The sequence below is a fragment of the Fringilla coelebs genome (assembly GCF_963513975.1).
Source record: "Fringilla coelebs genome assembly, chromosome: 9".
Classification (NCBI taxonomy): domain Eukaryota; kingdom Metazoa; phylum Chordata; class Aves; order Passeriformes; family Fringillidae; genus Fringilla; species Fringilla coelebs.
Genome location: NC_140067.1, coordinates 14553094 through 14569303, shown reverse-complemented (window position 1 = coordinate 14569303; position 16210 = coordinate 14553094). Strand labels below are relative to the sequence as shown.

Genomic DNA, 16210 nt, shown 5'->3' with positions numbered 1-16210 from the left:
TTGGATATTCAGCAAGGTAGAGAATATTTAAATACTATGTTGGTGCCTGTAGCTGACCTATTTTGCATTACTGCATATGATGAATTTTAACAGCACTCCCATAAGACTATGTGAACACATTCTATTTTGTACCGTTAATTTGTGAGTAAACTGATATTTGGATAATCTTATTATAAATATGCACAATATTGCTCTGGGTGCACCTGTTCCTAGATTGTTAATGATGCCTTTCTATTCACCATAAATAATAGAACAATAATCACAATCAGAAAACAGATCTTAATTTGTATTTAAACTGCACAGTTTTATACATTTATGGGAGTACAGATGACTTTTTTACTGTAGTCATTAGTTCTGAAACCTTGTTTTAACAGCTATGATACGTATTTCCAACACACAGCTGTGTGCCTAGCATGCACTATCTCATAGCACTGTGTCTCACAAAGAGATTCTCCAGCCTTGTCACCCATAAAAGTATTGAGAAGTGTCAGAAGTGATACCTGACCAGCTCCCAGGGAGCAGCTGTGGCCACCTGAGCTGGACTGGTGACTGTGCCTCTGGGGCAAGCCTCACTGTCCTAAGGAGCATGTCATGTGTGTATGAGATCACAGAGTACCATCACCTCATAGCCTGTAATTTCAGTGAGATCTAAAAATTGTCACCACTTACAAATACATAAAGTGATTGTGGATGTCAAAAACATCTGTATTGACTATAACTTTCCAATCCATTGGCTGCAGGAAACCCTGGCAAGTTTTAAAATTACTGGATAGTAGCACTTTTTCTTCTGGCTAAAAGTGATGCCAACTAAAAGAAAACCAAACTGTGCCAATGGCTATATCCCAAATATGTAATAAGTTGAAAAAGGCTTTAACAATGGTGGAAGGATTACATGTTATACCAGATGCAGTATGATAGTACTTGTAGAAGTTTTCCAAGAATTTGAAATGTCCTACATGATAGCAACTCAATTACCTGTCCATTTGTTTAAGCAAAGTACTATTTGCACATTATTCAGTGAATGACAGTTATTCAAATAGCTGTGCCTATGCACATTAAGTAAAAGCACCCTTTACAGATTATTTGGAGAAAGTTTGCAAAATGAAAATCTAGTGAGCTGCCATTTTAGAAACACATTTTGGTATTTCCTTCGTGCTGTTCACTAGCATATTCCCAAATGCTGAACATCTGCAGATACCTGTGACAGCGTGGCCAAGGCAGCTGCCGGGGTTTGGTCTGAGCTCTGAAGGGGGAGCACAGAGCTCTGTGCTAGTGGGGTCCCCTCCATGACCAGAGGGACACTGGCAAAAGCCTTGCCAGCAAAAGCAGAGCTGGAAGGAAAATTCACATTCCTTCTTTTATTCTTGTCTGCTCTGGTGAGGACAAACCTTGCAGATACCTGGGTGGCTCGGGAGCAGGAGCAGTGCGGCTGAGGACGGGGGCTGTGGATGTTGCCTGTGGCGAGGTGTGGCACACAGACTCATTTGCCCGCTGCCTGGGAGACAGAGATGTGCTCTGGCAAGGGCTGGCCCTCCTCCGGCATAACCTCCAGTCAGGGTAACACTGGAGAGAATGAAACCGAGGGAAGCGCTTCATTAGGGAAAAGCGTGTGAAACGCTCATCGTTTCAGTCCCTGAGGCGGAGGGGGAGCACAGCGGCGGTGTCCCTCCGACTCCACAGAGGGGGAAAGCTTAACAGTATAAAGGGGTGGGAGCAGGTGGACACGCTCTGCTGGTGAGTGCCCTGTAGAAAGCCATGACAGCACAGCCGGCTGGGCTTATTTCCTTAGGATTCGTATTTGGAACTGCCCTTGTCAGGGGATATTCTTCCTTCGGTCACCCACGTGAACCGCCTGGTCTTCAGCTGCGCCACCAGGCAAAGAAAAGGCAGCGGCAAAGGGCTCGCAGGTGGCCAAGCCAAGGCACCCTCGAGCTCGAGGGTCATCAACCTTCCCCCTGCCCACCCCAGCTGGAAAGAATGCGCCTGGGCGCGGGGTTAGCCCGCTGTCAGCACGGCTGTGCCTCCGCACAGAACTAGCGGAACGGGGCCGGGCCGCCCCGCCGCCCCTCAGGCCACACGCGGGGCCGGCCGGGCCCGCCCGTACAGGTAAGCGGCGCCGCGCGGGGGGCGGCCAATGGCGCGGCCCGGCCGCCGCCGCCAGCCAATGGGGGCGCGGCGGCGGCGGCCCCTTGGAAATGTGCCTGGTGGGGAGCCAATGGGGCGCGGCCGGGCCGCGGGCGGCGCTTTCTGCGCTGCCAGCGCCGGCGGCGGCCGCGCGTCCCTCGTCCCTCTCCGCCGTCCCCGCCGCGCGTCCCTCGCGTCCCTCTCGTCCCTCTCCGCCGTCCCCGCCGCGCAGCATGGCCGGGCTGGGCGGCGGCCTCGCCGCCTTCGGGCGCTGCACGCACGCCGTGGTGCGGGCGCTGCCCGAGTCGCTGTGCCGGCACGCGCTGCGCAGCGCGCCGGGCCCCGAGGTAGACTTCGCCCGCGCGGAGAGGGAGTATCAGCTGTATGTGGGTGTGCTGCGGGGCAAGCTGGGGCTGCAGGTGCTGGAGCTGCCGGCCGACGAGAGCCTCCCTGACTGTGTCTTCGTGGAGGATGTGGCCGTGGTCTGCGAGGAGACGGCGCTGCTCACCCGCCCGGGCGCGCCCAGCCGCCGGAAGGAGGTGAGGTGCGGTGCGGTGCGGGCTGGGGCGCGATGCCTGCGCAGGTGAGCTCGGGGCGGCCGCACCGTCGGGCGTGTCCCCGGGCCCGCCCCAGCCCCCGGCGGGAGCGGCGGAGCGGGCACCGCGCTCGGAGCCGCAGCCCTGCCCGGCGGGAGCGGCCCCGCGCAGCGGCTCGGCTCGGTACCCGCGGCCGGCAGCGGGCTCGCTGTGCGGCGGAGCCCCGCTGTGCTGGGCTTACTGGAGAGCGATGCTCTGCTCCTGGAGACAAGTGGATGGGCAGCGTAAGCTATGACTCATCCATTCTGGGGCGTGCGGGCTTTCGCTCCGTGTCAACGTGCCCAAGCCGTCCGGCGGGAAGGGTCCCTGGCGGGTTGTGCGGGTTTGTGTCCACGGTGCAGCCTTGCTCAGTCCACAGACCCCATATTCAGTACACGCTGAACCCGAGCTCAGCCCCACCCCAGGCAGTGCATCACTGCCTGCGATAATTGTATGTACTGGCTTGTGCATAAGAGCTGGTGTGTGTTTTGCTGTACTTGGTGTCAGCCTTTATGCCCTTGAACCTGATGTCGCCTTCGTTGTGCAACCATTGCAGGCCCCCAGCATGTATGGGGGACACAGGCCATTGGAGAGAGGAGTGGTGGATGCACACCCACAGGAGCCTTACTTTAGATCTTCTTAGTACTTTCTTAATGTCTTCAGCCCATTCATAAACTAGTTTCATCAGGCAGTGCATGTGTTGAAGTGCCACCCAGTTATCATCTCAATGAGCAGCGACAGCCTGCCTTCCTGTAAGCATCTTTTAATGTAACCCTTCTCATGTCTCTTTCCGTTCCCATCACTGCTACCATAGTGCATGGTGAGATCCACAGGCCTGTGCTGTTCTGCCTGTGGGACAGGCCACTAGCTGTAGTACAGCAATAGCTTCTCTTGGTTTTGGTGTTTTTTATGTAATGCCTTTCTCTTATAAATTACAAAGTTTTCTTAAATTCTCCCCAGCAGTGTAGTATCTGACATACAGCGTACAACTTGTACACGTGCACTTCTTGTGCATAACCATGTGTATTTACTCTTTGTAACACCCTGAATCCTATTTAAAATGACAGCACCAGAGTAGTGTTTACCACATGCTACTCTCAGAAGCAGCTGTTTCTTAGCCAGAGTCAAAGCGAGTTTACACTGGTCCTTCCCATGACATGCTGATATGTAGCTCTGTGAGTCCTGCTGCCATCTGTACCATTTCCCGTTCAGAAGGAGGGATTTACTTCTTTCCATGAGTGACTTGTCCAGGCAGAGTCACGAACAAGAGAGAGGCAGAGCTTTCAGGCATAATTTGGGTATTATTGGTGTTCTTGAATGATGGAGCAATCCCTCCCTTGCGTTTTCTATGAAGTAAAACAAAAACAAATCAAACAAGTATCCTTTTAAAGTTATAACAATGCATGACACTGCAGTATAGTGCTTGTCTGAACATTTAACTCTTATTTACAACAATTCTTCTTCCTGGTAACATTGTTACAACAGTGTCTTGTGGAAGGAGGGAGAAGGGGCTCATTTCTGCAGGATGCTGCCTGCCTATTCCTGATCCCTCTCCTCCTGGCGTGGTTACTGTCAGTTTTGTTTATCTGGAGCGTCTGTGTTGAGTAGCTGGTGACCAGGATGTCATATGAAAACAGTGAAATGGCAAAGGCTTTAGAAAGCAGGAATGCACACATGCCTACCCAGAGCTCTGTATTCTGTGGCGGTGTGTGCCTCGGACATCTTGGCAAATGTCTGTGATAATGTCACTTTCATAGAGCCCCCCAGAAATGTCTGTCACTTTCATAGAGCCCCCCAGAAATGTCTGTCACTTTCATAGAGCCCCCCAGAAAGAGCTGCGTGTTGTAGCTGCATGAGAGGCTAGTTCCTAGTGTACCCAAAGCTTCTCTGCTCTTACTGCCTCCAGCTTTGGTTCTGGAGGTACCAACCACAGGTGCTCAGGAAGTCCAGGCACTGAGATATGTGGGCACCCTGTGCTGAGGGAGCTCAGCACCTGCTCCTGACCCTCCTGCTGATCCCAGTGAGTGTCTGTTACCAGCCTCCCAAGATAATCTTCTGAGGTTTGTGTTCAGTCTCTGAATTCCCCATTGAGATAGTTGCTGGAGTCTGATGGCAAGTGATGTTGCTGCAGGGTCTGTCCTACCATCTGTCCTGTCAAATCGGCCTTTTTCAGTGACCTAGAGGAGATTGAGGCGTCTTTATTGAGCTGTGAGTGGCCCCAAACTAGGGCAAGGGTGAGAAGTGATACCATTGAGGTCTAGGCTGTGCAGAGGGTCCTTACCAGGCTGAAGATAGGGGCTGACCCATGGAGACCTCATGGTTGAACAGGGACAGGTGCCAAGTGCTGCCCCAGGAAAGGAAGGATCCTACATCAGTTGGCTGTTGTGAAAGTGAACCGAGACTGTTGCAGTGCACTGTCACTTGTGGTGACAGGGAAGGAGGGTGGATGCAGGATACGTAAGCACTGGATTCTCAAACTGCAATCTCTTATTCTTTTTATGTAACATAAGTGCAAACCCATGAATATTTTAGCAGTACAGTTGGCATGTGCTTGGCTTAACCCAGTAAAGCCCAGCTCCTGATCATGCACTGCTGACCTGAGCCTCCCTGTAAGGCAGGACTCAGCTGGACTTGTCTTACTGGTCTCTTAACTGTTAGAGGTATTTGTGTCCAGAGCAGGCAGGGGCAAAGGAAGAAGGAGAGGTTGAGGGAAACAGGGTTGTAGAGCACCATTTTTACAAATAATTAATAGAGGGAGGGTTTGTGTCCAGGAAGCCTGCCAAAGAGGCATGTAGTAGGTTGAGCTCTGAAGCCTCATCAGACCAGTGAAAATTGAAGAGCACAGGGGATTGCTGAGGTGCATCCCAAGCACAACAGCCTGGCTGCATACACAGCTGGAGCAGTGCTGTTTCAGGTGTGTTGTGCTTTCTGATAAACTGTCTGCCAGATGCATGTACTGAGCAGCGCTGTCTTAATCTCCTCTGTTTCATGCTACTGAAAACCTGTAATGCAATATTCAAGAAGGATACAGCTTTTCTTTCACTGACTAGACTCCTTACTAAGAAGGCTTGTCACCAATTATGGTAACACCATGCAGTAGACAAATTTCTGCAGTAGTTTGTAATAGCATTGATTGAGCTTTCAGGCTTTATAGATATTATTGCTTATCCCCCCAGCTGCACTGGATTCTTTACTGATTGTCTGTCTGGACAAAACAAAATAAAATCTAGGGTTATGTCTGTTCTTGCTCCAAGTTATTGTAAGGAGAAAAAAAAATAATTGAATTAAATTTCGTCATGTTCAGGCAGTACTGGGAAAGAGCCCAGTATTTTTTTAGTAAAGTAGAAAAATTAGTCATGCATTTAATGATTTGTTTGCAAATCAGACTTATTTCAAGGCATTATGTTTCTGTGTTATAAGCTTCTGAAGTTACTTTAAAATTCATAGTTTCTGTGGAGTTTTGATTTGGCAGAAAGGTAGAGATTGTTGAAGGAAGCCAAAGGTAGATTGCTAATATATCTGAACTGGTGTTTTGCTTAGCTATGTGCAGTCACCAGTGCACTTGATGCTTAAGTTGACTAAGTCCAGTGGAAATGTTGTGATCATTGATCAGGTTGCCAGTTCCAGCACCTTTTGTTCCAGCAGTATGTTCTCAATTGTTTATTCCTCCTGTATAAACTCTCAACGTCACCTTCTGCATACAGCAGGGTTAGTTGCTCTGAAGAGCCCTCATCAGCACATTGCTGTTGCTGCCTAAGTTGTCTTAATGTGCTTGGGATAGCACAAAACAGCATTTCTACCATTTCTGTGCTTATGCAGACAGATGGAAACCCAAAGGCTCAGCAAAATGCTCCCACAGTGACCTGGCCTCTTCTCAGCTGCCAAATAGAGAACGGAGAATTAGTTGGTGCTGGGAAAACTACAGGAGCTGCTGCAGAAGAGCTCAGTGTATTTTCTTCCTTGGTTAAGAGGAAACTTCTACCCAAGATTTTGTTTTTCCCTTCACCCCCAAGACACACTGGGAACTCTTATGACTGCATTCATGTGGTGTAGGAAAACTGGTCCTTCAGCAGTGAGGGACAGAATGAGCAGCAGAGGACTGTGGTTGTCAAATCCCACCCTCTCAACAAGAATTGGAGAAACCACCTAATTGGAAACCACCTAACTGCTTTTTCAACATCTCTTGGTATCTCCTCCCAAATCTACTTGCTGTGTGGCAGGATTTTGTTGACAGCCCATCCTGTGCCTGGCCAGGTAACCTGCTCCTCAGTGCTGAGCACCCTCAGGTGCCACCCCCTCCCACCCTGTAGAGCCTCTGCGTGGCTGTGTAGCTGTGCATGAGCCATAACTTGCAGCCTACACTGGCCCAGTGTCCCATCTGCAGCTTACTTCTTGCAGGGATAGTTCTCAGACCAGGAGGTAGAGGTTTCTAATAAAAACAGAAGGCAAAAAGAGTTTACTAAGTTATTTATGTATTGTATACACTGAGGTAATACAACATAGTTGCTGCTAAATGCAAGATGCTTTTTCCACTCTCTCTGTAGGTAGAGATGGTCCTGCAGGTTAATGATGTATGTTTCAAAGTAATAGAAAAGCTAGACTCAGGAGAAAGAGATTTAAGGCTCTCCTGGGCTCCTGAACTTAATTAGGTTATGGGGATTTTATTTTACAGCATACACATGTGAGCCTTTAGAATCTTTTGAGAAGACCTTTAAGATTATAGAGCCCAACTGTTAAGCCAGCACTGCTGAGTCCACCACTAAACCATGTCCCTAAGTGTCCCATCTATACATCCTTCAAATACCTCCTGGGATGGTTATTCCACTACTTCCCTGGGCAGCCCAAAGCTTGACAGCCTTTTCAGTGCAGAAATTTTCCCTAACATCCAATCTAAACCTCCCCTAGTGCAAGCTGAGGGCCTTCCCCCTTGTCCTGTTGCTTCTGATCTGGGAGGTGAGACTAATTCCCACCTCCCTACAACCTCCTTTCAGGTATTTGTAGTGATGAGGTCCCCTCGGAGCCTCCTTTCCTTCAGGCTGAGCCTCCCCAGCTCCCTCAGCTGCTCCTCACAGAACCTGTGCTCCAGACCCTTCCCCAGCTCCACTGTCCTCCTCTGGGCTCACTCCAGCCCCTCAACACCTTTCTTGTAGCCAGGGGCCCAGAACTGGACACAGCACTCGAAGTGGGACCTCCCTAGTGCTGAGCATTGGTGAACCTCATAGAAATGGCCTTGGCTCATTTGGTCCAGCCTGTCCAGACCCCTCTGGAGAGCCTTCCTAGCCATAGGCAGTTCAGTAATGCCTCCCAAGGGATTCTATCAACCAGTCCCTTAAATAGGTAATTTCTCCAGTAATCAAAAATTATTTCATTATTTCTGTTCCTAGGGTGGCCTTCAGCCAGCAGCTCACTCACCAGTCCTTCCCTGTTCACAATCACCATATCCAGAGGGACCTATACATCAGTAACCCCTTGCTGCCATGGATCTGCATCCCCTGCTTCCACAGAGACAGCAAATGGCTGTCTCAGCAGCCTCACTAAGCACACCATCCCTCAACCATTGGTGTGCTGCCCCCAAGCTTATCTCTAGTTAGCCTGGTTTTTACCTCTTTTTCTCTTCAAATCTAGTTTAAAACTCTAGTTAAAACTCTAGGGCTCAATGAGCCCTGCTAACTCCTCTGCAAGGAGAGAGACAAGTGTCTCCAGCAGGCCTGCTGTTGTGTAAACCTATCCATTATCAAAACCCAAAAATTGTGCTGGTGACACCAGGCTCAGAGCCAGGTATTGATTTGCTGGCTCTCTTGTTTTCTTCACTCATCACTCCCTGCAGTTGCAAAGCTGGAGGGGAATGCTGCTTGTGCTCCTGATCCCTTCCTTAACCAGTGGTCCCAAGGCTCTGAGGTCTGTTGGCTTCCCTGAGGCTTCTTGTTGGGACTTCATTGCTGCACACCTGAAAAATCAGTACGGGATAATAATCTGAGGGCTGTATCAGGGGAGGAAGCTTTCCCTTCCATCTTTAACCAGGGCCCCAGGAGGGCAGCAGGCTTCCCTAACAAGTGGGTCTGGTCTGCATGGGGGGCCTTCTGTTCTCTTCAGAAGGGAGTCTCCTCTCTCATGTCAGTGGCCTGTCTTTGTTTCCCTTTATGGTGGCAGTTTTGATGCTGGGCACAAGCTGACTAAACCTCAGCGACACCTCCAAGCTGGATGAACCAAGCAGAGGAGCTCCTGTGCCTGGGCCCCCCTCCCACAGGGATGCTCAGTGCTGCTGGCCAGCCCTGGGGGAAGAGCAGGGCAGTCCCTGCAGCCCGGCTCAGGCTGACAGTGTGCTCCCACTGAGCTCTGTCTGGGCAGCTCTGTCAGTCATGTGGGTGCAGAGCTTAGTGAGGCTGTGGCTTTCTGCTCCCTGGTTGAGCTGGCACTGGCAGGAATCTATCTCCTTTCCATGGAGGATTAGCACTGGCTGGTCACTAGAGAAGCAAGAGATTAAGTGTTTTATTACCATTTTAAATAATTCATGGTTCTTTAAACTGTCACACAAATTGTGGCAGTCCTTTATGTTTTCACTGACCCCTTTTCATATCCTTATTGTGCTTTACCCTTGATGACCATCTTGGTGTTCCACCTAGAAAACTTGTGATAGAAAGCACAGAGGTTACCACGGTGTAATTGCTTAGTACTTGAAACAGCAGGTAACTAAACATGGGCAAACACTTTCCATGAAGACTGACAAAACTTAGAGATGGCACTAGGTACCTTTCCACTTTCTTGTTAGATTGGGTTTTTTAATACATTTCCCATTCTGTACTGAGCCATATGTACATACTCCTGTAGCCTTTTTCATCATGTTCTCTGTCTAACCTTACAATTAGAGTGAAAGCATGCAAGATACTGTCAGCATTTTTTCTCTCATTCTGAAAACATGTTAAGTAGTATCAGCCAGACTTTGGATAAGATGCATACCTGAGTTTTAATGTGGGATTTGGTTCTTTGGACCTATAATTGGCAAACCCAAATGTAATGATCTTCTACAAACTTAGTGTCACTTGGAGGCTTTCTCCAGGATGCTGTGTGATGCCCATCATGGTTACAGAAGGCAGTGAAGTAACTGATATCAGAATCTGCTTCAGTATTTTCTTTTATCATATCAATAGCTTTAATTTTACCTGTATTCTGTATTAGTATATAGACTAAATGAAAAGCATGCAGTAGAGAAGAACAGTTTCTTAAACAGTACTGAGACGTTTAAAAAAACCCCACTCATTTAGGCAACATCAGGTAGACCTTTAGCAGGAGCCAATGTAATTATCAGTATACATAAGAATGGGTGTTTTAGCCTCCTAAAGCAGACTATTTCAAAAATCATCTGCTTCACAGTTACAGTTTAAGTGATGCCTTGTGGTTTGGGCATGTGGTTCTTTGGTCTTAAAGTCCATGGCTGATGGAGCTCTGACCCTGCATTAATAAGGCTAACTCTTTGGGTGACCTGGCTATGCCAAGAACTGTATTTTTTCATTTTCAATTTTGCTTCTGTGATCCCTATTTAATGAAATTGTTAGGAAGTAGCTTCTAGTCAGATCAATATAAGTGGACTGTATTCATTATAATTGGTTTCTATCTATAGAACTATAAAGCAATCTTTAAGAACAGTCCAGGAGCAGCTTGGGTTTTATGCTTTTCTAGTAGAAACCATATTTAGACCTTGTTATTGAATTGTGATGTCAGGATTCTCAGAAATATTCCAGCTGCTGACCAGAAGGCTAAAAAAGTCGGAACCCAAATTAAATGCCTGTTTTTTAAGCTCTTGTGGACACTTGATTATTGTTGTGCAAGCCTGATGTCAGCTTCTGTACTTTGTTAATCACAGTTCCTTTAGCTGTGATAAGTAGCCCTTGTTGAGCTTATGGTTCAGTGCAAATGCTAAGTAGTTAAAGGTTCCAAATGACCATAAGCATTTCCACCAAGTTAAAAGATCCTTTGCTACTGCTCTGACTCATACATAGGGCTTGCAGCTACCCTGTTCCTCCCCCAAGAACTTTCAGCTTGGACTTTCAAGCTGCACCTAAATAGTTGATATTTGGTAGTTTTTTGTTTATGTGTTTTGGTTTGTGGGGTTATGTTTCTTTTGGCTCTTTTGGGGTTTTTTTAAGTTTTTTGTAGCTGCCTTACTTTAAAGCATAGCAAAAACTAGTTTACCACAGTTACTTCTGGAATTGTGGTTCCAAGACTTAAAGGTGGTTTCATAACATCCCCAGTATAGTCTGCCTGATCAGTTGTTCACTTAAACTTCTTGTCTCTCATCATCCCTCTTGGTGGGGTTACTGGGGCATGCATCTTCAGCAAGCCTGGTATTCATTAAAATAAACACACGTAGAGTTTAATTTCTGCCACTATTACTGGTTATTTGGAAGTGATTCTGGAGCAGGTACTCTGCCTCTGCTGCAGGCTCAGCATGGCTCTGCTGAGGATGCTGTGGGAACTGGCAGTAATAGCAGGGTTTAACTTGAAATACTCCATTCATGCTGAACGTTTAGTGAGCTTAGCAGCTCAGTCTGGGAAAGCAGAGTCTATGCTTGTGTTCCTCAGTTTGCAGAGGATTTCTTGTCTTTGTCAAAAGTTTCCTAGTAAATAATGCTGGATCAAAAATGTAGGCCTGGTCATTAAATGCTGACCTGAAACAAAAGTTATGTATACAGAACAGTCTTCATTAAACAGAAGTTACACCAGTACACACACACATCTGTGTAGAAGTCATTGTTTGTGGCAGGTGTGCCAAACAGAGGTTGTGACTACAGAAAATACATTCCTACCAAGAAAGGCATTACTGTCAGTAATTACTGATCATTCATCTCTTTGAAAAAGAAGCCATTCTGCTTTTTTGGTATTTATTATAGAAGCATATCCCTAATCAAGTTTATGGTGTAAGACAGCTTCACTCTTGGTGTCAGATCTGGTCAGTCACAGTTGTAGGGTGAAGATAAATGATGTACCCGAAGCATCATGTGACAATATCTTTTATTGCTGCCCCTTTTATAGCAGTATCAGGAGTTAGTCTTCCAGAAAAAAAAAAAAAAACCAACTGAAATGTCTTATGGCTGAGATGTACCTGAGTCAGGTCTTGCATTCTATCCAAGGCCAGTGATCATCTATACCACTCTGATTTGCTGCTTTTCTGTCTCAGAGTCAATATTAAAACCATGCAAGTAGATAAAAATCAGCTCATTCAAGACTTGCAGAACTCATTTTCATGTCAATAGAGATTCAGTATTTGGCATCATCTTTAAAAAGTGATTGTGATAATTTGTTTCTGGAGGGTTTATTATGTATGTTCACAGCAAAGGATCTGGCTATCCATGCTGCTCTCCGGATGCCAACTGAAGTTCTCTGGCAAGATGAAATCATCTATCTCAGCTCAGTCCCAGCTGGCCACTGAAGCAAACCAAAACAAAACTGCTACATAATTGGACGCTGTTGACAGTGTTGTGATTGATTTTGCATTTCTCTTTGCTTTTTCTGAGGCTTTTAATGTAAAAGCTGTCAGGAGGATGAATCCTGTATCTCAGAAAGGGTGATGTTGCAGGATAAGAATCCTGCTTGTGCAAATGTGTCTGCATTTCAGTGTGGTTGATGTCCCTTGAGCTGCAGGCCAGTAGCCCTGGAGATGGTCATCTCCATGCAAGCCCAGGCTAGAAAGACAAGTGTTTTAGAGATAGAGCTAGTTTTTGGCCTGCTCTCCAGAAATAGCAAGCTGTGTTTTAAAAAATAATTCAAATGTTTAGTGGTAAATTGCAGAAGTAGAGACATTTAGCAGCCCTATCGGAGTTCATTTTGCAAACAGGAGTTAATTTTGCACTTGGAAGCATTTCACCTACCCAAGTACTGAGTGTGCCTGTCATCACTGTGTATAAAATAGTAAAAGTGATGAATCTCACGTTCTTCTGACATTTTACAGAGGAGAGGTGGCATGGCTATTGCTAGTTACAAGGTATTCACTGAAGTTTAATACACTTGTTCGTGTCTTTAAACCTGCTAAAAGACTCCACTGGAAATACTTGTGCCTGTGCTAGCAAGAGCTGGAGTGAGCTCTTGAGAGGCAAAAATGAACTGATAGAAACAGTAGATAGTGATGGAGGATGATATGAATGGAATGCATGTATTTTCCAGTAGAAAAGTCTCATTGAGGTCTTCTGTAAAGTTTGCCAGGTTTTTTTGCAGGTGGTTTTGAGTGACTCCTGTAGCCAATACTCCTGTATTCAAAACTTCAAACTATGATGCTTCCTTGGAGTAGAGGGTGTTAGACAAGAAGGTGGCACAGGGTTGTCCTTTTCCACATTCCTTCTGGCTGCAGCACCTTGAAATGTGTGCAGAGAAAGCTGGTTTTGGTGTAGGTTTCCAAAAGAAATCAGGCAGACACTACTCTGGTGTTGGCCTTACTGATGTTTGTCCAATAATTCTCAATCCCTTTGATCTGAGCTGGTTGCAAGGAAGGAAACTGAAAGGTAGCCCCACCACCACCAACACAGGAGGAGTCAAGGAAGAAGTCAGTGTAGGAGAGGCATGCTGTCAAAGAAAGGGATGGGGAGTGACTGTCTATGTGGGGGAGAACCCTTGTCAGCACTTCATGTATCATACAGGATGCCATGTCTTTGCTGGTGCTGGCAAGTCCCACTGGGAAAATCTAATCCATACAAAATAGAGCTCTGCATTGCCATACAGAAATCTCTTATTTTTATGACCCTTAAAGCAAATGTTTCTGTTAAGCTTCATCTTATTCTGGAATGTGATCTTATTGTCACATAAGATAATATAAAGTTAATAACCCATAATAAACACATAAGAATATATAATAAACCAACATATAATAAACACATAATAAACCAACCAGCCTGCCTTGGCCAGAGGGCCCTGGCTTAGGACAGTTCCTTCTAGATGAGCACCGTATACCTCCTTTAATGCTGAAAGGCTGTTTTCTTGACTTAGCTCAAACTGATTATTCATCTGGACCTTAAATATGCTGTGTGAGGTTTTGGTTACCCGTTTTGGAAATGTAGAATAAGCAGAAAAGGTGTGTGGATGGATGGGAAGACCTTGCTGCAGTGTAGGACTGTTCCTGGATGAAGCAACACTAATTAGATAAATGCCTTCAAAGTTATTTTGGGGAGGGGAGAAATAGGAGAGTCCTACAATATCTCAGATGGTGCAGTGTAAATGAACTGGGACTGACAGTATGAAAACGACATCCAGAGCAGTACCTGGGCAGCAGGTTCCAGCAGAAGGAAGTTCTTTGTCATGCAGTGCACAACTGAACTGTCAGAGTCATTGCCAGGATGTTGCAAGGTTGGGGGGTGGGGGGGGCAAAAGTACATCTGGATGTCAACTATGAAAGAGATATCCATCAATAGCTGTTTTAACTCTTTGATCCAGCTGCAATAGCTGGCTTTGGAAATATGTGCATTGCCTCTTACAATAAGCTGGGGGAAATATATTGGGGCCAGCAGCACTCTGTGCTTGTTCCCTTCAGCTGCCAGTGCCGGCTGCTGCTGGAGTCAGGCTGCTGGGATATCCAGGTCTCTGTGACCCTTGAGCTGTTCATGTATTATGAATAAGCTGTAATCCTGATAGCTGTTCAGCACACTCCTAGTGAGTCGCTTGCTGTGATCCTGAAGGTCAGGAGTTGTTCCAAGCACTGCCTGTTTGGGAGGCAGATGCCCTGTCTTAACCTTGCACAGATTTGCTGGTGTTTTCCTCCCACCTGGCAAGGGAAAACTTGTGTTCAGGCTTAATCAGGGTGTCCAGTGGCATAAGATGGGCCATCACTAGCACCAGCAATGGGTGGTTTGTGGTCAGATGTTGATTTATTTTTTCTTCCCTGCCTCAGGATATCCATCTTAGAACAGATAGCAGGAAATGGAACAATTCCACCATGAAGACAGAGATATTTTATGTCAACAGTATAAAAGAATTCTGTAGCGCCCCCCCCCCCCCCACCTTAGCAAGTCAGATTAAGCCAAAGAAACAGTGCACACTTTGTAAAGCAGAGATTTCTCACTGGGAAATGTCGTTTCTAGCTTTTCCACATCAGCTGTGAAAACATACTGCCATCCAAGCTTTGCAAAATGATTCTTAGAAAGGCCTAGCAGTGAATGCTTGGCAAATAGAGGTTTAATATATTGAGAGTCAGGCTTAAAGGCTTAATGTTGTGGAAGAGAGTGTCCTAGAAGAGCCTTTGCAGAAAGCTGCCAGGGGAGAAGAAGCTTCTGTGGACTCCTGGGGTCTATTTTGTTGTGGGATAAAATAGATTTTTGCTGATTTGGGCTGTGGAAACAATCAACAGGTTTTTCCTGAATAGCATTTTATAGATTAAATGAGCCTGAAAACACCAGCATTGGTAATAGGAAATAGATATTCATTTTCTGGGTTCAAGGAGCCATTTGGGAAAGGTGTCACTCTCTTCTGACCTTATGCTCTGGCTTCAAGGATAACTCAGTCACAAAAAATTGCAGACTAGACCTGCTGGTCCTTTTATGCCTGTGCATGGCAGTAGTGGAGCTGTGTCTGCGTGGTTTGATGAATGGCAATGTGCCAGGAGTGGCATCTCATTGTATCTGAGGTAATGCCATGAGCAGCCTGAAAGCCATTTCTGACAGGAGAGCATCAAACCAGCTGTGCATTGTGCAGGGCTGACTGGAGAGATTGTGCAGGAGCAGGACTAGAGCTGGCATGGCCAGGGTTGGATGGTGAGCATGTTTCTGTATTTCCAAAGTCTTCACAGACATCAGCCCATTGTGTTCAAGCTGGTGTAGACCAGTAACATCACTGATCAAACTGGGATCATGAGAGCCTTGATCCCATAGGTGTTACAGGGCAGGGGAGAGGGGCTCTTGTGTTGCATCTCTGCTTTGGTGCCTGTCACTTGGCTGCAGTAACCCTCCCAGTGTTTTGCCTGACCCAGTAGCTGGAGCCCTGGCTCTCCTGCAGCCCACAATGCTGTGGCTTTGTGTCCTGGCCATTCAGGTTGACTGGGGAGTAGCAAAAGTAAATGCAGGGGAGACAAAGAGAGGTGACTGTTATCCAGGCACTGAACTAAGGCAGCGGTGTTTGTGGCACTGATGGGAAAATACTCCCATGGCCATCCCCTCTGCTAGCTGCAAGCATGTCCTGGCTCTCCTGGGCCTTACTGTTTCGTGGCCTTTGATATTTCCTGAGCATGACTTTATTCTCCTCATTTCTCCATCCTTAGGGGAACTTTGGCACAGATGTCAGCAGCCACCAGAAACCGCCAAAAGCTTTTGTGCAGTAAAAATGTGCTCTGTCCACGCTTCATCTTAGGGACTAAAGGCACTGCTTATAATTCTGCACCAGGCTTCTCTGAATTTAACCTAGTTTCCACTTTGCTTAGTTTCCTTACCCTCTATACAAGATTGCTGCACACAAACCAGAAGCTTCTAAAGGTCTGCCAGTCCTCTAACATGCAGCAGTAGTCCTAAAATTTCTTAAGAGATGGGTTTGCGTTTTTC

The 16210-nt window shown here is 46.7% G+C and overlaps 1 protein-coding gene across 1 annotated transcript in view; it reads left to right on the top strand.

The window, feature by feature from the left end:
* Nucleotides 1-2357: 2357 nt before the first annotated feature.
* Nucleotides 2358-16210, top strand: part of DDAH1 (dimethylarginine dimethylaminohydrolase 1) — a gene marked incomplete at its 5' end in the record, with an annotated part of 52766 nt that continues 38913 nt past the window's right edge. The window contains one exon of the mRNA XM_084211658.1: nucleotides 2358-2663. Coding sequence (XP_084067784.1) covers nucleotides 2358-2663 — 306 coding nt within the window. The remainder of the gene's footprint in view (nucleotides 2664-16210) is intronic.